This window comes from Ascidia mentula, chromosome 8 (genome assembly GCF_947561715.1).
Source record: "Ascidia mentula chromosome 8, kaAscMent1.1, whole genome shotgun sequence".
NCBI lineage: Eukaryota > Metazoa > Chordata > Ascidiacea > Phlebobranchia > Ascidiidae > Ascidia > Ascidia mentula.
In genome coordinates this window covers 3809099-3830946 of record NC_138573.1, presented here as the reverse complement: position 1 = coordinate 3830946, position 21848 = coordinate 3809099, and the positions used below count along the sequence as shown (strand labels likewise).

General features: G+C 37.8%; 4 protein-coding genes across 6 annotated transcripts; 2 read left to right on the top strand and 2 right to left on the bottom strand.

The window, feature by feature from the left end:
* Positions 1 to 1601: 1601 nt before the first annotated feature.
* Positions 1602 to 10916, top strand: LOC145911505 (coiled-coil domain-containing protein 158-like). The gene is made up of 25 exons (XM_082998881.1): positions 1602 to 1822; positions 1937 to 2238; positions 2432 to 2623; positions 2761 to 2942; positions 3090 to 3228; positions 3377 to 3499; positions 3625 to 3738; positions 4024 to 4151; positions 4343 to 4462; positions 4701 to 4827; positions 5473 to 5631; positions 5933 to 6024; positions 6354 to 6561; positions 7134 to 7337; positions 7644 to 7775; positions 8004 to 8134; positions 8371 to 8505; positions 8651 to 8819; positions 9050 to 9191; positions 9293 to 9345; positions 9427 to 9554; positions 9628 to 9743; positions 9797 to 9953; positions 10282 to 10454; positions 10781 to 10916. The coding sequence occupies exons 1-25, from the start codon at positions 1741 to 1743 to the stop codon at positions 10852 to 10854; spliced, it is 3582 nt and encodes a 1193-aa protein (XP_082855007.1). The 5' UTR covers positions 1602 to 1740; the 3' UTR covers positions 10855 to 10916.
* Positions 10917 to 11180: 264 nt separating this feature from the next.
* Positions 11181 to 12394, bottom strand: LOC145911506 (UPF0462 protein C4orf33 homolog). Of its 2 annotated transcripts, XM_082998883.1 has the most exons (5): positions 12292 to 12394; positions 11889 to 12081; positions 11773 to 11833; positions 11452 to 11700; positions 11181 to 11316 (listed from the first exon to the last, which is right to left on the bottom strand). In XM_082998883.1, the coding sequence occupies exons 2-5, from the start codon at positions 12070 to 12072 to the stop codon at positions 11217 to 11219; spliced, it is 594 nt and encodes a 197-aa protein (XP_082855009.1). In that variant the 5' UTR covers positions 12073 to 12081; positions 12292 to 12394; the 3' UTR covers positions 11181 to 11216. The 2 variants fall into 2 exon arrangements, with proteins under 2 accessions (XP_082855009.1, XP_082855008.1); XM_082998882.1 differs by lacking the exon at positions 12292 to 12394 and having other exon boundaries at positions 11889 to 12276.
* Positions 12395 to 12694: 300 nt separating this feature from the next.
* LOC145911118 (methionine--tRNA ligase, mitochondrial-like) lies at positions 12695 to 14784 on the top strand. Its single transcript, XM_082998365.1, has 3 exons — positions 12695 to 13039; positions 13124 to 13251; positions 13339 to 14784. Exons 1-3 carry the CDS (start codon positions 12711 to 12713, stop codon positions 14652 to 14654), a joined length of 1773 nt encoding a protein of 590 aa, XP_082854491.1. The 5' UTR covers positions 12695 to 12710; the 3' UTR covers positions 14655 to 14784.
* Positions 14785 to 14789: 5 nt separating this feature from the next.
* Positions 14790 to 21544, bottom strand: LOC145911119 (putative protein phosphatase 2C T23F11.1). 2 transcript variants are annotated; one of them, XM_082998367.1, is made up of 7 exons: positions 19893 to 21544; positions 19693 to 19814; positions 19384 to 19533; positions 19109 to 19248; positions 17842 to 18067; positions 17235 to 17380; positions 14790 to 16757 (listed from the first exon to the last, which is right to left on the bottom strand). In XM_082998367.1, the coding sequence occupies exons 1-7, from the start codon at positions 20252 to 20254 to the stop codon at positions 16539 to 16541; spliced, it is 1365 nt and encodes a 454-aa protein (XP_082854493.1). In that variant the 5' UTR covers positions 20255 to 21544; the 3' UTR covers positions 14790 to 16538. The 2 variants fall into 2 exon arrangements, with proteins under 2 accessions (XP_082854493.1, XP_082854492.1); XM_082998366.1 differs by having other exon boundaries at positions 19693 to 21544.
* Between the last annotated feature and the right edge of the window lie 304 nt (positions 21545 to 21848).

Here is a 21848-nt window from a genome sequence, read left to right as displayed (position 1 = left end):
GCTCAGATTTTTCTATTTGCTTCATCAAAAAATCGATAGATGTTGAATTCTATTCTACATTGGGGTTTGACAATGGCCTTCCCAACTTCGCAAATTTACACGATCTTTTTACGTGCTCTTCGTAACACGACATGATCGTCATCTGGTTGTGCGTCACCGATTATGCGCTGGTAATTAAAAATTAAAATACAAAGCTCTTGTAGACCTCTTAGGAAGAAAAAAACAATTAAGAAACCAAAGCACATCTGTTACAACGACAAGACAGTGTCAAGCACTCTAATCTCCCATTTGCTTCTTTATGAAGGCAAAGGTCGTTTCGGTCTAATCGTAAGTGCGATGGGAATTGGAATACTCTTCCAGCGGCAAGAAAGCACATGTGTATTTCAGATCCAAGCAGCACAAATCGGTTGAAAAGTTTCAACATTTTCCAGCTGAAATATTTCATAAAATCGACATAAATTAAGTTTAACGTGAAACATGAGGGATTTTTAATACAAGAAAATGGGTGGAATGTGTTGCTGACAAAACACCTCAGAGGGCATATCGAAAAACACATACAAATTGCTGCAGAAAACCAACAATGTGTTTACCCTTTGGCAGCCAATTATTTTTCTGATGTGTATTTCGTCTGGGCGAAAGATTTTTTCCTCAATCACTGGCACAAGTTTCATAAATATCTGTGACGTATTTGCTTTCGCTGAAAGAATTAGAAAATCAAATCCTGTACAATATCTAAAAATGGGACTTGAACAACCTTTCAAAATGTTATTGCTATGGTTTTTGATACAAACAGAAAGCAAATCGTTCTCCTTTCCAGAAATGGACATATATATATAAACGTTTACCGAACGTTATCTTCCTGAAACTACCCACCAATAAAAAATTACAAATATGAAAAGTTTCGCCATTTCAGAGCGCCACAACCTCGAACGTCAGCCATGAATTATTAAACACCGTAGGTACTTCTAATTTCTCATTCCGTATCAACAACGGAGAAGGGCACTGTCTTCCCTCTCAGGGGCGTAAGTCGGGGCTTCTGTGTGACGCAACCCACAGGAAACTAAAGCCATTCGTCTCCGTGTGCCCCGTCGCGCCATAATCGCATGACAACGTCCTGCGCACTACAGAGGAGAATACTGCGCGATTATTGAAATGCATTTGGGTATTCACACTGCTTGCCAGAAGTATTTTGGTTCCTTACACATTAAATTTGTTTGCGGTTAAGTCAATTTCGGTTGGTGTTGGCGGCAACCCACCGTTATTGTTGTTATCACGGGTGACGTTTCCTTTGACAATTCCAGCATAAGGCGCATGTAGGGGACTTAAACTTCGTATTTGCATTTATACGTCAATAAATTAAAACTCACGTCAATGCTGATTTTCTATGTACTATGTAGGGACTTTGGGTCAACTTTCCAAAATAAAAAATATTTTTTTATAACTGTGTAGTGTAATTGATTTTCAAAATTTAAAACTGTTGCTTATTTTCTATAGTGTTTGGTCTACCGGTTTTACTTTTTCTATGACAAAGCCGGCAATTTCAAAATCACAATTACAAAAACCACTGAAGCGTGAAGTGTCAACAGTTCGTTTGTCATGAATTGTTGTTCAATGTCGTAAAACTTTTTCAAGGCGTCTTCTCAAAATATGGATCAGCATCTGAAAAAGTGTTAACAGGAAGACATATTAACAGTAGCCAGTTCATAAAAAACTTGTATAAAGCAAAGTTTTATATACAGCATGTCAAGCAATGATTACGATGAAAAAATTCGGAAGTTGTTTCAAGAAGGAGCGAAGCTCGGTGCTTCGGGTCCAACGATAGGTCAGTAAATGCAACTTTTTAAAGCGCTTGATGACATTAACACCAACTATATGTAGAGATTATTAGCGTAAACATATGATTACAAAACATTAGTCATATCTTCATGTTGTTTAGATGATGGACCAAAGCAACCAGCCAAAAAAGCTTTAAACTTTGAAAGGCCGTATGAATCTCCACGGGACCCTCCTTTCAACACAGCAACTTATAACCCTAAGCTTTCATCAGCTTTTCAACCAATACCTTCAATGAGGAATCATAACACAAACAACAGCAACAATATGGCTGGACTACCGACACTTGATCATGTTGGAAGTGAAAACTTACCCAGAGTTCTCAATCTTGGTCCTGGACCAAGCGAGATGGCCGAAATGACAAACACTAAAATTTACCTGGAAAATGCTTTGCAGGACTCCCAGGTATATTCACCAACTTTACAGTCAAGTGTTATTTTATTGATATTTTAATGTCAACACTTTTTTATTTTGCAAGTATATAGCATATATGATCTTTGTATCCATATTTCTTATCAGTTTCATAACAGCAATAAAAACATTTCTATCATTTATGTGCACATGTTTTACAATATTTGTTACTGTACATTTTCCACAGATTCAAGTGGACTATTTGAGTCAAAAGCTAGATGAAACTAAGGAGATGGCCGAAAAGCAGAAAGAACAATTCAGGACAGCCATAGAACAATTACAAAAGAAGCTTCAAGATACAGTAGCTGGTCGAAAACAACTACTTGACCTGCGACACCATGAAATGAAAGAGCAAGAAGAAATGATACACAAGTTGCAGGTATTACCTAGTTCTACAAAAGCATTGCATTGAGGTGTCATATTTTTAGCATATTCTTGTGGAAAAGTAATGTGGATTTGTTTAAAACTACAAGTTATTTTTGTGAGTTCTGAATGTCACTTTTATTATTTCCAAAGACCACCCTGAAAGAGTTGGCAGCTTCAAATCAACTTCAGGAGCAGGCATTGCTTGATGCCCATGAGCGGATGGAAATAATGCAAAATAAAACACAAACCAATGAGCAAGCACTGGCTCGAGTCAGACTGGTGCTCGGTTCAGCATTACAGAAGGAAAACCGAAGCAATTCACAATCTTTCAAGTATATATGCCATTACTAAGAGTAATTTTTTTTATAGGACTGACTACAAAAGACAAAATAAGCTTATGTCAATCTGCCAAGAATTGTATTTTATATTCTGTGTTTTTCTATAATGTAACAAGCAATGGATTGCAACCTTTTTTACAGCATTGAGAGAGTGTCTGAGTTTATACCAGATGTTCTCATCAACAACCTGGAAAGTTTCATTACAACAACACAAACTGAAACTGATTCATTAAGAAATAGGGTGTTGCAGCTTGAATCTGAAATCAATGCCACAAATCAGGTTTGAATCAGTGAAAATATTTGTACTTATTTATTGTTGATTGTAAAACAAGAAGTTTAAGATTCCAAAACTAGTTTACTATTGTGGTTGCTCAGTAAATTGAACTTTGCCTTTAAGGTTTTCTGACAAATCATTTATTTTTCCACAGACATATGAAGCTGAGCGTATGGTTGCCAATAGCGATGCAAGTGAAGCTCTGGCGAATTTAAAGAGCCATCACAACAAATTACTTTCCGAGGCAAAAGCAAACAAAGACAAAGCCGAAGACGAGGTCAGTTTACAACTCTTATGTTTGTGTAACCTTTTCCGCCACATACCAAGTTATATATACTTAAAAGGACCGCCGTCATGTGATTTGTGGTTGTTAAGCAGAATGCCTGTTTTATCTGTTTTAAGATTCGCTCTCTTCATAACCAATTAAATGAACTCCAAACCAAATCGAGTGGACAAGAAAAACTGCTCTCTGGTGCCCAGGACCGCATTTTGGCAATGAATAACCAAATGGAAGAGGTTGGTAATAGATGCCAATAAAAGGGAACCAATTTTTTTCATTCGTAGTTTGTTGTATTTGCGATTAACCTGGCCGAAGCATGACAATATTGCGATTAAACATATTTTACCGCCTTGCTAGTAGAACTTCTAAGAATATTGTGAAACCATTGGTTTAAATAGAAGTATTTGATTAATTGTACACAAACGACGGCGTCTTAGTTACAGCTATGGGCGTTAAAGCAGTTCCACTTTGAGATGTTTAACAAACGAACTGATTTGAAATCAAACATAACCAACGTTTAGATGAGGAAAAGTTACGACACGGGAAAAGACGACCTGCAAACTAAACTGTTGAAATCAGAGTGCGACTTGAGACTTGCTAACGAAGAAAACTCCCGTTTGAAAACGGATTCTGAACTACAAAAGAAAAGGTGTGAGGACATAGAAGCTCTTGTTCCATGGTGTGCTCTGTCTTGAACTATACTAAAACAATAGTACTAGTTTATTATATCAGTTTATGCAAATTGTCCTTGAAACGTTTCAAATCGCCTATCTGTTCCATCGTCATTATTATTCCGTGTTTTTATACTAAACAAAACGTTCAAACTTGAAAATTCCTCAGTATATCCGACCTTCGAGATAGTTTGAATCGAATCACTGAGGAACTGAGAAGTGAAAGGGAACAACGCAGAAACTTATGGATGAAAGAAACCGATACTAGCAAAGATCTTGGGGAGATGAGGTACTACCAGTGTTTTCCAAACCTGAGAATTAACCCTTTTACCTTTATTGCAGAGGCCGTTTTTTTGTCATTTTGTATACACATTGTCAAAGCGAAAAAAGCACTTTATTAAAATTGTCAATGCGTTTGGAAGTTAGGCGCTCGGCAAATCAAAAGCGACACAAGAATAGAGTTTCTTAATAAATTTACAACGGGAGCTTTTGTCTGTGCTGAAAATATTCCCACACCATTATCACAGAAACCAGCTGGAGGAAAAGAATTTGGAGATTTCCCGATTGCGTGAAATTGCCGCCCAACTGCGGGGAGACCTCAATACTAGACTTGCCAGGGAAGTAAAAGACGCCGAAAATGCCCAACGAATCAAGGTAACGCCCAACAACTATCACGTGATTGCTTAATTACAAGTTTTTGATAACTAACGTGGAACCAATAATATGAATGATTTTGAATATTGTGACACGGGGCCTGACGGCACTATTGGTTGAGCTTTGCTTGGCCATAGTGTTTCCACCTTGTTTTCTCCGTAAGGTTGCACCTACTTTGGTGCCCAACGGATGACGGTGATTGTATAGTCACCACAAGGTGGAAGTCTTTGCTTTGCCGTTTGGTCAGCAAAGTCGTCTGATAGTCACACCAGTTGCACTTTTGAGACGTTTTAGGTTGAAACAGTGGCCATCTGTCTTCAGCTTATACACAGTTTTTGATAACATTAAACGTGGTCGTTGGTTACTAGAAATGTCAAGTTATGTTTGGCGATGCAACATGAAAATGCGAACCTAAACATTTTAAACGCTGTATGTCGGGTATGTTTTGCACTGGGTTCATCGTACACAAAACATACCTTTAGCGCTACTTGATGGCAAACTAATTCTGTCTGTTCCGAACCGTTCTGCTGTAGCATTTTTTTTTCCATGGATGACCTTACATTTATGGTCAGGTCAGAATGCATGCATGGATCAGTTTTACACGGAATCAACCATTTTTCACACTGATCGAACCGTATGTTGTAGGATGAAGAAAAATTATCGGAACTTTCTCGGCAAAATGCGCGACTCAGAGAAGAACTCGCTAGTTCTAAAACCTCCGTGGATGCCTTGGAGAAACAAATATCCGATAAGTTGGTTGAAAGAACCGGAGCTATGCACATGATACAAGATAAAGACCAACAGGTATCGTGAATACATTGTGCTTAGATTGACCTGTGGTTCTGGTTGATAAATTTAACGCACTTTCCGCTACTAAACGCAAAGGACACCATATGTCATGACGAAATCATCGAAATCACTCTTACAAGCAGTCTTGTAAACTAAAAATCAAATCATGTGTATCAAAATACAACTACGCAGATAAACAATACGCAAAAGAAATTGAATATCATGGGCACCTATAAAACCATAAGGTTACAGAGTCAGACCATGAAAAAAAAGGCTTGTTTTGTGTCAGAATAAGTCAACGTAACATATTGTTCAGGTGGAAAGGTTGACCACCCAGCTGAGTTTGAGCGACCGGAAATTGATCGAAGCCACCGAAGCAAAAAAGACTCTCGACGAGAAACTGAAAAAGTAAGTTCACTAGGTTTCAAAACTCGCAGTAAGGTTGTGTCTCTGTGCTGATGGCCAATGAATAAATGTGTAAAAAAAACAAATTGATTCCACGTTCGAACGCCTTAAAATGACTTAAAAAAAGTCCGATTTGCGGGAGGTAAAAAAAACAGCAATAAACAAAATTGCATCAGTATCACCAAACACTCTTTGTAGGCAGGTAGTGGTCAAAGCTTTTGTATTGTATAGATACAACCGAAACGAAATTTGAGACGAACACATTTAAACTGTTTTTTTTTTGTATTCCCACGTGTTATGTTCCCAACTTTCCATCAAACTATTTCGCGCAGCCTCGACCGCGAAAACAGCGAACTTACCACGCAATTGAGGAACGCAAAGGCTGATCTTGAGCGGGCACATACAGTGGCGGACGACCGAGAACGCGTTGCCAGGCAACTGCGCATGCAGCTGGAATCCAAAGACAAGGAAGCGAAGAGTTTGGGGAGGGAGGCGGAGGAAAGTGAGGACGAACGGAGAAAACACGAAATGGAATTAAAGGTTGGACTCAGACTGTGATGTAGCTGGCTGGCTGGCTGGCTGGCTGGCTGGCTGTCTAAACTATATTTGCAACAATTGTATGGTTGTTCTATTTGTTAACAAACAATTCGATAGCTTTATTTAAAATAATCAACTAAATCAGTACTATAATGGTGATGAACCCAGTAAGAGTTCGAAACGTCTACTTATTATGATAAACAGCATTTTAGCTCTGGCTTTCCTTTTTAGACTTTTCTCCAGACTCCAGATATTTCGCACCCAAGTGTTGTGTTCATTCTACGAAATAATGTAAAGATATATTTATGACAGAATTATATGATTTCCATGCTAGTAGACTTTTCTAGGGGCCATGAAACGAGGCGAAAAGTGTGTTTGAAACCAAAAAAAAAGCGAAGCTAAATCAATGAGGCAGTGCGTGGGCATTACAATTTTTACCACCGAAAATATAACGAAATTCATCGAGAAACACTGGAATGAACTCGTGGAAAATGTGTCATACTCTGTTGCGATGCATGAAATGTACACGTATGATGTTAAATATGACGTTTCATATCCCAATATGTATTTTGCAGGAGAAGAAGCAGGAGGTGGAGAAGCTGCAGAAGCAGTACAAGGAGAAGGAGGCGGAGGTTGAGAATTACGAAAGTCGCATCTCGGATCTTGTCCAGGAGAAAGGCAAGATCGCGGATGATATTCGTGGAATCGAGAAGGAGGTGGCTCGGATCGTTAAAGGAAAAGATGAAATGCAGGAGGAACTGAGGGAAGCGAGGTTCCAGGTATGTTGCCCGAAAAAAATGTTCTTTTTTTAATTGGAGTATAGGATTTATAGGCCTAAATACACGCTTTGATGATTTCTCTTTACAAATCTATAGCATCGGAACTATATTTCAGTACAATTGTTTGGAGTGTAAACGAAACTATTAAATGGCTTACCTTTTTAATTGGGTTGGTGAAAGTTTGTTCTCTTCGAATCGCCTGTTGTTTCTATGGCTAACGGAGACTCAAAAGCAGATTATCAATAATCCTGAGTCGTCCGTTTAACGTTTTAATAGAATAAATTGGATTGTTTTTTATATTCTCAGGTGTCACACTTGATAGACGAACGCGACAGACTCTCGAAGCACGTTAAAATTCTACAGGAACAATATGACGGCGACACTGGAACACTGAAACGAGAGTTGAGACATAAAACGAGAGACCTTCAAGAAGCAAAGGTAAAATTCGTTCCGCTTTAGAGTTAGTTGTACAGGTTCCATCCACCTTCGGCGAAAGTCATAACTGCACGAGCGAAATGTTACTTGTTTTTTGTTTCAAATTGCTCCATAAGAATAATATTAAGAAAAAATAGATTACATGACTTATTAGTTTTTAATTTTGTCCGCGTAATTGTCGTTTTGTTAATACGATTCTTCAGGTTTCAATAAATACTTGGGTGTTCACAGGACATACTCTACACCACCAAAAACGTTGACGGTAAAGCAGCAAAGATCGCTTCAGCCATGCAGAAGGAACTAACAGACAAGCGAGCTGTCATCGATTCTCTGAAGTCGGAAGTCACCAAAGTTTACGACAAGTAAGGTTTTGCCGTAGAAGTGAGTTTTACTACAGCTATACTTTCCACGCCGTTACATTGTGGAGAAAATGGTTCAAGATCCAGCAAAAATTAAATGTAATAAAATGAATTTTAGATTATAACGTGCCAAATACCTTGCGTGCTTTTTTCACCTTGTAAATTCTACAGTAACAATATATATAAATATAGTTAGTTCCGTTGTAGGTAACGTTGTCAGCACAACAAAATAACTTTAGGGTCGAGAGCCTGGAGAGAGAAAACAAGAGGCTGAAAAAGGAAACCGCGAGCGACGAAAAAAAGATCGAGTTTCTCTCCGCGAATCTCCATGACGTCAGCGAGGAGTTGAGAAAGAAAACCAAGAACGAAAAGGGGTAAATTCATTTCTGCTACGTTCAACAAAAATGTTTTAGCTTTCTTGGTTCCGTAACTTTACAATGTCCAGTCGTGCAAATATGAAATCCAACATCCGACACATTTTTTGAGCAAATTAACTGACAACCTCCGCACCTGTGTTAGGTACAAGATGGCTTCGGACAGACTGCAGAAAGCTTTGGAGAAAGCATCGTCCCGCAACGCTGATGCACAAGCAATTATCGACAAACAAGATGAGGAATTATCGCAAAACCGTATAAAGCGTGGCCTTCAAATGCTTGACAGAAGGGTGCCTACATCCATACCACAGCAGGTAGAACATGAAAGAGATGTTTCACTTTTGATTTGCAGATACAGCGACAACACCAGGATTTTACTAATATAAAAAAATAGTTTCTTTGGATTATCTATTATTTCCTGTGCCTAATGCATGCTGCGTGACAACAAATAAGGATTTTCATGAATCTAGCCTAAAGGGGGTTTCAATAATTCACCATTTAAGAAAATTATTAATATACTTTAATATCACACTGTTAATATTAGATCCCCGAGCCACTGTTAGGTGTCAGACCTTCACCGATGCCAACCAATGAAAACGCTTCCCTCCAAAACGCACTCATCCGTGTCCTGTCTTCTATGACGCTCCGGGACAATCCCGCTTTGCCGGAATTTCTGCCTCCCGACAGTAAGTTGATGGTAATGTTGGACCCAGCTACAATATACTGTTGCATCATCGCTGGGTATTTTATAAGTTTCGTCATTTCATCGCAAAATTTTTTGTTGCAGGTCAAGCACCAGTTAGCAGCAGAGGAAACGCGACAACCAACGATATATTTAAGGTAATGTTTGGTTCTTAAATACCGCACGTGAACTACATAATTGTTTAATTTTTGCTATCCAAACTCGGTTTTATTTTGCAGCTTCTGTCAGAGGTTCGTGACCAACTTGCAACGAGAGAGGTATCTCGGTCTCCAGCAAGAGAAAGCAAAAAAAGGGGAAAGGAGAGAAGGCACAAAAGGAGAAAGGCACTTTCTTCTCCTGACCAAAGGTATTTTATCTGGCATGGTGTGTGTTGCACTTTAATTTTAAGTTTAAATATAACGAATTTATGTTTTCGCAAGCTCCGATCTTCCTATTGTACTCATGCAATCTGACGTCACCTCGGTGCATTCCGATCCGCTAGGTGTCAGCACAACTATATGCAGTGACGATACGCTTCGAGGGAAATCACCGAAAGGTACTTTTCAAAAAGTCCCTTGTTTCCTTCATAAACAGCCTCAAAACTTTCAGGTACCTTGGTGACGTCGTCGCCAAAGAAACGTAATCGTCCGAAGTTTGGTGATGGGGGTAGAGGTGATCGCCCTCCATCGCCTGTTAGTCTTTTGCTTGCATCTGGAGACGGAAGCCTCATCCCCACCAAGGAGTATGGAAACCGCGGAGACAAAAAGTGAGTGTTTATTTATGTAAAAATACTGACGGTAGGGAGATTTCTATGCTGATTTTGCGCATTCCATCGAAAGAATGCAAACAAAACCTTTCGTACCTTGCCGGTTTTAATAACGCGGCCGTTGAAAATACGATCTTTCTTTTAAAGCAGTAATTTTGAAACTTGTTGATCTAATCTAGCATCACTGCAAACTCCTTCAGAGTGCGACATTTTCTGCTTTATTTTCCTGGCTTTTAAGCAGGGACTAGTTCACCATTGAAACACAATATGCGTTAAACCATCTTAGAGTTTACGCATACAGCATTTTTCACTTATATATGCTTTTTAGCGGGGTCGAATCGCTCGATCGAGAAGTTTATGACATCATAAACCGCGAAAGTGCACGTGACAAGTTTGTGAAAGCAGCGATATCGGACAACGCTGAGGAACTGTGCAGACAACTACAAGATCGTCTACAAGGACTCAGTGAAATGGGCGGGAAGTTGGAGAAACAGAATAAAGGTGGGGTTACTATGGCTTGGATTGGCTTTTACAGACTAACACACTGGTGTGCACTTGATAATTGACAACAGCGTATTATAAGTTTTTTAATCTGATAATGATGGTATTTGATATTCTATATTGGGTTGCACTTTTACCTAACAACTGCTTTTTGGAGTATAAAATGCCTTATCACTAATATATAGGAGATTTTATTATCATTGCTTGTATTCATTTCTTGTCAAACAGCAAATGTCAATAAATGTTTACAAACATCAATTATACTTTCATTGGTTTTCCAAAAATCCTGAACAATATTTTTTTAATGTATCAATGATTTTGTTTAGCTGCTGCACATCTGATGAAAAAACAGGACAAACAGCTGCGCAAAGTAAAGTCTAGTGAGCCAAAATGGAGATAATGAGAACACAAACAACAAAGGCCTCAAAAGTTCATGCAGTACATCAATGTATTATTTGCAGTGTGATTCAAAAAACACAATAATTTTTTTTGTAATCTTTAAAGCATTTGAAACAGTTTTTTTATTATGATTATGTTGTTTATATGCTGTAGGTATGTACAATTCAGTCTGTAAATGGCATATGTTTTTATGCATAGTGTACTATTGCAATTGGCCCCATAAAACTGTATACACATGTTTTATTGTCAAAAATATATTCTTTTAACAAAATGTCATGCAACACAAACTTGATGAGCTGCAGCAACTAATCATAAAGGCTCAAATTTGGCAGAAATCATAAAAGTGCACATTAACAAAAGCATCTATGCTTCATAGTTCCATATAGAGGTCGTTGACTTTGTCCACAACCCTCCTGGGAATTCTTCTTTTGGGTTAATATCCCCAAAATATTCAAGTTTATGACTGCAACAATTATAAATAACGTCTAATTTTACTTATGTTTGCTGAAAACCTGCAGTACGAAATATGGCATTTAGCGAATCATTTTTGTACAAACACCCTCGGAATATATATACATCATTTGTGAACCATACTTACAAATCAGGCTCAGCAAATCTTCCCTTAGGCACAGGAAACAATGCTTGGTACTGTCGACTATCTCCAACACCATGTATGGCATAAGCATTGTATTTATCAACACCCTGGGGCAGATAATCCCATGGAATTAGGGCGGATCCCGACCATCTGCCTTCATTCTTGTCAATGTTTGAAGTGAAATCAAGTGGTAAGTTTTTCTTCCAGAAATCTCTCCATTTCTTGAAAATAAGACCAAGGTGTTGGCCGTGTCTGTGTATAGCACAAAATACATGAAGAGTAACCAACAAAGATTTTATGTTATGCAATGATTTTAGTACTTACGGACCATACTCCAGTTCAAGGTATTCACCACTCTTTGAGTTCAGAAAAAAGAGCTCAACAACTGAAAGGAGAACAAGGGTGCATTTCAAACTATTTACATACAACATGGACATTACCTTCATATTCCCACAACAACCATTGTGGCTCTCCAGGATTGCCAGATGGAGCTGGGTCATCAAAATATGGGGCCTTTATATTCAATCTTATGCCAGCAGTGCATTCTTCCAAGTGCATATTCACTGGGTCATGCTTAACTTTGTCTCCATCCCAAGTGGTTGAGATTTCAAATTCCATATTCATAGGGAAAACCTGTAACATAAAATTTATGACAAAAAAACTTTCAACATTTTTTTTACACTATATGCAGCACACATGCAAAACAAACATGAAAACAAAATGCCATGTTTTGTTGCCTAATTTCATATTTCAATAGACATTCGACACTAGTAATGCAATCAACTGCCATGTTATTTGTAATGAGAATCAGCAAACTGTTACCGCATTGTTGACATGTACTACCGTGTGGCACGTGTCACCGAATCTGAGAATGTCAACAATTACGGCATGTCACTTGCAGATGCTACAACTCTAATTAACTACTGTTGTTTTTTGCCGTATTTTATCAACGTTAGCTTCTTGCATGTCACCAGGTAGACTTTCGCCAATTGTACGTGTCACTGTCTGGGAACCAATCGTATATAAATGTTTATTCTAAAGAGTTTAACGGTTGTTAAATTGGTGCTTTCCCGAAATAGTTACGACGTGACCAGCATAACAAACCGCCTTTATGCAATCATTTTATTTAATATGTTTGAAGTTTTGTAGCAAATTTTAAATAAAAAGATATAATTGAATGCATAAAAATACCATGAATATTATTTTCATAATTTGCAAACATATGTTATATTCACAGAAAGCGGTTTCTCTATTTTGTGGTGATGATTTGTGCAAACTTAAATAAAGTCTTGATTAATTTCAACCAAATTCTTTGCAAACACGTAGTTTGGACCTCTGTGTTGGTTCGAAGTAAAAGCTACTATATCACCACTCCAATATATTATGTAAACTCTGTGCCTCACATTGGACATCTTTACACAACTGTTCTTGCTGATACTTCCTGTCGATGGCAAAAATTAAAGCTTGGACATGATCAGTACAGTGGCTCCAAACTAGTCACCGGAACTGATGAACATGGACTGAAAGTTAAAAAGGCTGCTGTTGCTAAGGAAATGGAGACTATTGAGTTCTGCAATGCTGTTTCTGCAAGGCAAGTGTTTTTTTTACATTGGGATTTAATTTCGTTTTTAATTCATGCTGTCTTTTATATGATCAACTCTTTGTTTTATGTCAGGTTTAAAAATATGGCAGAAGAATTTGGTGTCGATGTGTTTGACTTTGTCAGAACGACGGAAGCGCGACACTATGATGCTGTACAACATTTCTGGCAAACTGTTGAGAGAAATGGGTTTATATATAAAGGTATTAAAAATCTTATCAACATTTTAGTTGCTTTCATGTGGACTTGAAAACATAATAAATATTTTAATCACATATTTACTCTTGCAGGAGTTTATAAGGGGTGGTACTCAATACCTGATGAGGCATTTGTCTCTGAAGCCAGGATAGCTACAGAAACAGACAAAATTACTGGTGAAATATACAGAATTTCAAAGGAATCTGGCCATCGCCTTGAATGGATGGAAGAGGAAAACTACATGTTTAAGCTCTCTGAGTTTCAAGAACCCATCAGGGATTGGGTGCTTTCAAACAAAAGTTCTATTCATCCAGTTAAATTTAGAAACATATTGCTACAAGATCTTGATCAAACACTAGAAGACTTGTCCATTTCCAGACATGAAAGCAAAGTTTCCTGGGGGATTCCAGTTCCAGGCGATGACACTCACCGAGTCTATGTTTGGTTTGATGCTCTAGTAAACTACCTCACTTCAGCAGGGTACCCAGACATGAAAGGGAACAGGTTCAAAGATATGTGGCCAGCAGATGTGCATGTTGTTGGTCAAGACATTTTACGATTTCATGCAGTATATTGGCCTGCATTTCTATTGGCTGCTGGACTCGAACTTCCGAGACAGATTGTTGTGCATTCCCACTGGTTGTACGATAACAGCAAAATGTCAAAAAGTAAAGGAAATGTGGTGGATCCATTTGAAATGGCTAAATCTGTTACCCCAGAAGGACTTCGCTACTTCTTACTGCGACAAGGTGTAATAGGAGAGGATTGCAACTTTTCAGAATGGTTACTGTGCACTGGTCTCAACACAGACCTTGCAAATGATCTCGGGAACTGCTTACACAGAATAATGTCTAAAAAAATGGCCCCACGAAAAGTGTACCCAAACCCTGCACTGAAAGCAGACAGTAAAGATTCATCAATTACTGAACAGTACTCTATCGGCAAAGACATTGAGAGTCTTATAAAAAGTGTAAAAAACCTCCCACACTACATTCAAAAAGACTTTGATAATTTTATGTTTTACAGGGCGATAGCACAAATTATACATGTTGTTCAAGGGGTGAATATTGTTCTTACTGTATATAAACTGTTTAAACTGGATAGGTCAGATCCACAACAGTTGGCTTTCATTGATACTGTACTTTATTGCTGTTGTGAAGCCATTCGGGTTTGTTGTATCTTATTGCAACCTATTATTCCAAAGCTGGCAGAGGAGTCTCTTAACAAGCTTGGTGTATCACATGGTAGCAGACAGTGGGAGAATGCACTAAATAGTTTTCCTGCCTTGAATGGCAAAAAAGATGAAAATGCTGGAAGGCCTTTCGGTACTAACAAAAAGCCTTTGTTTTTACGCCTAAATGTACCAGAGCGTCCAGCTGCTCAACAAGATAAATCTGTTGCTAGTTAAATGTACTTTTTACTGGGTCATTTATACCCAATAGGTATTGTTATAACTCTTCTGATGAGTTGTATGCCTGTGATGAATGGGCTATACACAAATATCCTGGCTGTGCATTATAAAATAAATACACACAGTTCAACCAAAATGTTTATTAGGTGGAATACAAGGGACAGCCGTAAGGACATTTAAATAGGTTAGGGGTCTAGGGAAGGACAGGTTATAGAGAACACTGAAAAAGCAGCTGATGCTACTGAACTTCAGACAGTCACCAACCATTGTGTATTATTTGACAGCATCAGAAACACAATGTTCAAACGGCAATCAAGAAATTGTTCGGGTCACAGTATATCAAAAGCACTGTCAATTATATGTATGTGAAGGTTGAAAATTCAATTGTTACATCTATTACAGATTTATCCATCAGGTTTACAGCATTAATCATAGCAGACTTGATGAAACTGTGTGTTAAAAGTGGAAACATACATCATGTTGTTTGGAATAGAAGGAACAATGCAACCGCACAAGTTTTCTTATGGTTTAAAAAACATTTAGTGAATTTTAGTGGAAAATGAAATATTTGACAATTCCAAATGTAAATGATGAACTGCATGCAAACGCGCAAACTTATTTAGGGAAAACGAAAATACGCTCTTATTTTCACAGTCGACCACTGACAAAGATGCTTGCACTGCGACAAGGCAAATTGTAAGTGCTCGATCGAAACTAAATGCACATAGTAACAGTGTCTGTGGAGCACCAGTTTGTACCTCAGCATGTGACACCTTAGGCATGGGTTGGTGTGAGGCATGTTTATGCAAATTCATTGCCTTGATCGCAAGTTTGTCTCTACACATAGCACACAAAATGTTCGCAAGGTAACAAATTTGACATTCAAAAGTACATTTTAAGCTTTTTTAGCATATTGATTCAACCACACTGCCACTAATTAGGAGGTAAAAGCAAATGCTTATTCATTCTGCCAGTGTTGGGCAATGCAAATAGAGTGTTTGCTGTTAAACATTTAACGAGGTGCCATGTAATGACAGCAGTGGTGCACAAATGTCATTTGTCAACAAGTAAAGTTCGGCAAGAGTTACTGAATGCATGCCACATTGTTTGAAGAATCTCTTTTGTATGGCCATTGCTGCACTATGTACATATTTGCAGTCACTATTCACAGTGATTAGTGCCAGATACTAGGGGGGTAGAGTACAGCCTGTGCAGGGCCACTTAGAACCTAAGAATGAAAATATCTGAACACCAGACAGTGGTGAAAAATGAAGTCACTGTGTTTGAGAAGTGCTCAAAATCAACACGGTAAAACCAAACCAGCTCAAACAAACTCAGGGGTTTTGCTTAACACAAAAAGTGGGGAAAATTAATGCCTAAAGCAGCAAATGAAAGAACACAACAAAAATAGTAAACCTCTTACAGCACTGAATGGGACACATTGCTACATCTGCATGCACAATTAACATTTAGGAATGAACTTTCACGAGATATTAAATAGTAGTTACTAGTTCCACAGTTATATTATGCAAAGGCACTCATTTAGAGCTTGGCTGATATTTATTTTAAACACCTAGCTTCATATTGGACTTAGTTTTTGAGCAGATACGTGGTATAGCATTTCAAAACGTAATTCCAACACCCATCGACCATATGAAAATATTAGTTTTTCAAATGCTTGACAATTTTTTTTAGGCACCTTGTGCTAAGAAATTGCTGGTATCAAAACCTACAATCAAACTCTGTTTTAACAAACACCAACTAAACAGGAAGATTTCCACCTCTGTGCATCCTTGTCATGTGCGTAGTCGTTTAACGTTACAAAGGTAGCTTTTACATGGCTAGGAGTGGACATATGGATTGCAGAGGGGTCTGGACTTTTTAAAGACAGCTAATGCCACCCTTGACATAGTCAGGGTAGGAAGCCAACAAACAAGATGGAGGGATAGGGTCACGTTTAGGCATAGAGCACTTTTTGCACAGTTCATCAAAGGAGCCGTTCTGCTTTAGAGCAACGATGATAACTGTCATGTTGTCACAGCCTACACCACCCATTGCACATTCACTCGCAAGGCATTTGTCCATGAGCTCTTCACATATCTATAAAAACGGAAAATTGTTTGAGACCTGACAGAAATTAAGAACATTAATTCCCAAAGTAGGTTTATTCCATGAGCTACAATACAAATTTAGACAGAAACTGTTGAACACATACCTAGTCCTTGGTCAACAAACATATGAGAACAAATACAAAACGAAAAAATTGTGAAAAACTAATAACTAATGAACTACCTTGGCAAGTAGTTGTAGACAACAAGGTTTGAAAAACACTGGGATTAGAGTGACCTTTTTGCAACAGAGTATTTGTTGAATTACTTGTAAACAGGTTTGTTAAGAATGCTTGTTCAGTGCAAAGTAACACTTTTTTCTTACACAACCTATGTTTCACAAACTTGATTTGCATGTAGTAACTCATGTTCTTTAACATGTAAAAACCATGTAACTATTTTATTGAGGCACTTGAAGGCCTAAGCCACCACATTGTAACATGTTGAACATTTAACATTTACAACAAACCATTTCTGGTTCCATTTTCTGCGCCAGTTTTTCTCGTACAAATTCAATGGCATCTTTATTGGACAGAACATCCCAAATTCCATCACATGCCAGCACTATGAACTCATGATCTTTGGTAATATCTTTGCATATCACATCAGGGTCGACTAAAACAAAAACTCATGTTAAGGCCATATATATGGCAACTTTCAAGGACTTCAGGCTCGTTGACAGTGGAAAATAATGAAAGACTAGTTTTTTTACGTTCCTTTTTTGTATATCTGTTGTATTTTTCAGGTGAAATTCCACAGTCCCCAGCCAAAAATATACATGACACTAACACAACAGAAACAAGTTTTAACCAATCATTGTCTATTATTTGACAGCATCAGGAACAGAAATGTTCAAATGGTGATTAATAAATTGTTTGGGTCACAGTTTATCAAAAGCACTGTCAAATATATATATGTGGAAGTCGAAAATTAATTGTTGCATGAATTATAGGTTTGTCCATCAGGTTTATAGCATTTTTCACAGCTGACTTGATGAAACCATGTGTTTAAAGTGGAACCATACATCTGGTTGTTTTGCGTTGGTCCACACACAACAGAAACAAGTTTCAATTCACCTGTTACAATTTGTTCCTCCGGGTTTAAGTGGTCGTTTTTCTTAAAAACAAAGTCTCCAAGTGCACGAGACAAAGCAAGATTTCCATTAACGCGATTGAACTCAACAAAACCACCTGCAGCGTTAATTCTCTGCATTTCACGTTCATGGTTAGGTTTGTGATCGAACGACAAAAGTTGAGCATGACCACGAACACTTGCCACAGCCCTCGAGTCACCTGCATTTGCCTAATAAAATAAAAATGGGGATTAAACACACAACACATCTTTGTGCAACCGACTTTCATAAACAGAGGAATTTAATTTTAAAGGGTTGTGTGAAATGCAGTGGATAGGTAAAAATCACTTTCGTTTATAATAACACAGAAAAACTGAACAAGAAGAAAAACCCATTTTTACGCAATTACACCACATAGCATAAAACTTTTTTAGAACAAAAACTTTCCTTTATTTAATGCATTCACTTCAAAAATAAACTAAACAAAAAGGCAACATTCATTCATTTAAAGATCAATTTTTGTAATGCCCGATGCTTTGAACAGAACAACCAGAGACAAAAGGGACAACATGACCAACTCCCATCACAACAAACACAGCAACTAATATTTGCTCTACCAAACCCCTTCATGACATCCTATTGTCTGTATTCAATGAGCTTTGTGTTTCCACCGACTCTGGGAGAATCAAATCAGCACAAAGAGATGTGCGTGTGTTTACACAATGCAAAAAGTGTATAATTTATGTAATACCGAATAACATCACAGTGCTTCTATCCAATCTTTTTTCTTCGCACAAAAACAGCACTGCAGCATAAAAAGTCCAGAAACATAAATGAAACTATTTTTATGTGCAAAAAATACTTTGAAACAAAGGAAAAGGCCACCAGGGGAGTATGAAGAGGCACAACCTAGCGTTGGTCGTGTGCTGCTGCACGAAACACCGGTTACTTCAAAATTTTGTATCATCCAATTACCACTGAAACTTGAAACTCACATATCTGAAATGGGGTAAAGCCTATTGTCTTTGTCTGACACCAGATCTTACCGAGAACCAACGGATATTCAGCCGTCTTTATTATCTAGCTGGAGTTTGCCACAAAAATACCAAGGTTCATTTGTGTTGAAACAAATTTCAAATTATTTCGCACTTTTAAATGTAAATAAAACAATTTTACTTCTTGCACAACAGGGATTTGTCTTCAAGGGCATAACAACACAGTAGTTACAGCCTAATTAAAGGGAATTACCATGACAAAATATTAGTACTTACACAATATAGTTTGTTTCCTTTAATGAGTACAGACACAGCAGTGCTTCCTGAAGAGTCTTCTTTGCCGAGTGACTCCTTGTACAGTAGGTCATCGGCTGCCAGAAAACCACCTTTGCAGGCAGCTACAATTTCACCAGACCCTTAAACACAGGAGGGTACAAGTTAGCAGCATAACCCATTACAACTTACAATAGCACATGACAGAGGCTTGAACATTGGCAAGGGCTAAACCAAAAAAATTAAGGGAATGTTTTACACATGAAATAGAAACTTACTATATCCAGAATGGTTGACAATACAGTTATCAAGGTGTTTGGCAGAAAACTGTGCAGTTGCCTGCCCACCATGACCATCGAACACCGCAAAGAAATGTGAGTCTTTTTCATCATTCAAACAGAGTTTGTGAACATGTTCATCCTCCATAGCTTTTTTTAACAAAGGTTAAGGAGACAATTGCAAACCCATACATACCTTAGTTTACAAAAATGTTATTTTATATAACGTTTAAAAAAACCGTATTCATATACTTTAAATTCCCATGCTAGCTGTATGTTTTGTTAAGCAATGCAAGTGATAAAAGATACTAATTCTCCATCCCTGCATGCAGGAAGCACCAACTTTGAGAGTGTGGTTTTCATCGCTTGTGGTTTCCTTCTTGGTCACCGGTTCTGACAAAGTTTGGCCCATTTTTGTATAAGAACCAAAACTGGATGAAAATTTAACTTTAATGTGAAGTCTTTCACTGTACACAGTCTGTATGCTTGTATAGATAGGCAGGCTATACCTTCTTGAATAAAATTTATCTTTGTGATCTTCTTTTGGACTAGTTGGTGGTTGTCTAATATGATTGAAACTTAGTGATCTTTGAGTTGGCTTCCTTAGGTATAGGTTAGCTTTGGTGGCTGTGATTCCAGTTACTTTGTGAAACTTGTTGGCGTACCCAAGGTGAATTGCCCGCATAGGCCAATGTTTGGCCGACTTGGTTCCTGTTATTCGAATTTCTCTCTCTTGCAGCAGTTGCTGCTGTAGAAAATGATTCAGGCAAGATACCTTGGCAGCATCACATGAAGCAGTAGTTTTAATATTATTTCTGCTACTTATCGGTAAACTGTGGCTAGCTGTCGACGATACAGGCATTGAAGGCATATTGCACTGCACTGGCACACGAACCACAAATATGAAAACTTATGGCAAATATGAAAACCCAACATTCTCAGGCATCAACTGTTTACTTAGGGTAAATTGACATGTTTATCCTACCATCAGCATACATACACACACCAAAGCACGGCAACCTCACATACACTAAACAACACTGCCTGTACTTAGGTCACAGTTGGGTGAAAGACAATTAAAAGGAACACACATGTGAATAGACAAACAATAACACGGAAGCCATGTCAGGGGAGGGAAACAAGCGTCAAGTCATCCCCGAACACAACAATACATAAGGTTGAACGTGTGCATACCTAGCTAACTTCATTCTTCAACGTGGTTTTAAATCTATGTACCATTTGTATATGATAATTTACAGGTTCACAACAGCAACTGCTAACAACCAATAACTTCATTTGACTGATAAAAAACAGTATGTCTGATCGAAATTAAGATCTTAAGGACCAAAACAGACAGAATACATGTTGCATCATTATGACTCGGCACTTTATTATCTGACCAGTCAAATATGTAAAGGCAGTTGATGTCTATGCAGCTGTTTTTTTAATACAGTCATAGTAATCTAACTATATCCATAGTTATCAGTGTTCAGCCTGTGACAGATCATTGTTTCACAGCATATTCCGGATAAAAAACAATGTCGTGTTTTGAAAGAAAAGAGTCATCTGTTTCCATACAGAAAAAATAAACCAGTACATTAAATATAAGAAAACGTCAACGCACCATCTGTCTGACCTAAATTCATTGAAAACAATCCCAACAAAATTACATGTTTTTCAATGAGCATATTTACCATACATCCATCACAAAATTGCTTATCACCACTTGTCAGTTTTGTATCGCAGTTGCTTTTAACTTTGGCCATTTGAATTTATTGAAAAAATTAATTATGTATATTTCCTTGATCACAACATCTCTTGCCACAAGGCCAAATAAAAATTAAGGCCTATTGTATATTTTTGGACTGGCAGTTGAACGAAATTTGAAATTAACATAGGCTAAAGTAAACATAAGAAGAACTACATGATATCATATAATAGTCACATAACCAAAAGTTATATTCTATTGTAGAAAAAAAAATTGGGGCTGAGGTTGTCCAGGTATTAGGTAGGCTACACATTATATGTAAATGTAACGGTATTCCGGTAATCCCGTATATATTTGATTTCAAACAACAAGGTAAGTGCCAGGACAACACGAAAACCTACAAATCGGATAAAAACAAATACTTTAAGTCACAAACATATACTTGCTACCTGGAAAAGGTTCCGTTAAGCGAAAGAGTTAATTTAATTTCTGCGTGAACCCAACGCATTGGTTCCTGAATTCGAGTCTTTCCAGATTCCTTTTGCTTTGTTCGTCACGCATGATTTCAAACTGATTTCAAGCAATTTTAGCCTTCAGCAGGGGGATTGAAATACCAAAATGTGCTGCAACATGACAAGCTTGGAAAAGTATGTTAGTTGAAATCATGTTTAACATCCCAATGCCTACTCAATTGTGTTGCCTCCGTTCGAGGCAACCAACCTAAGCTGGGATTTTTACTCCAGCCATTTTCTGCGAC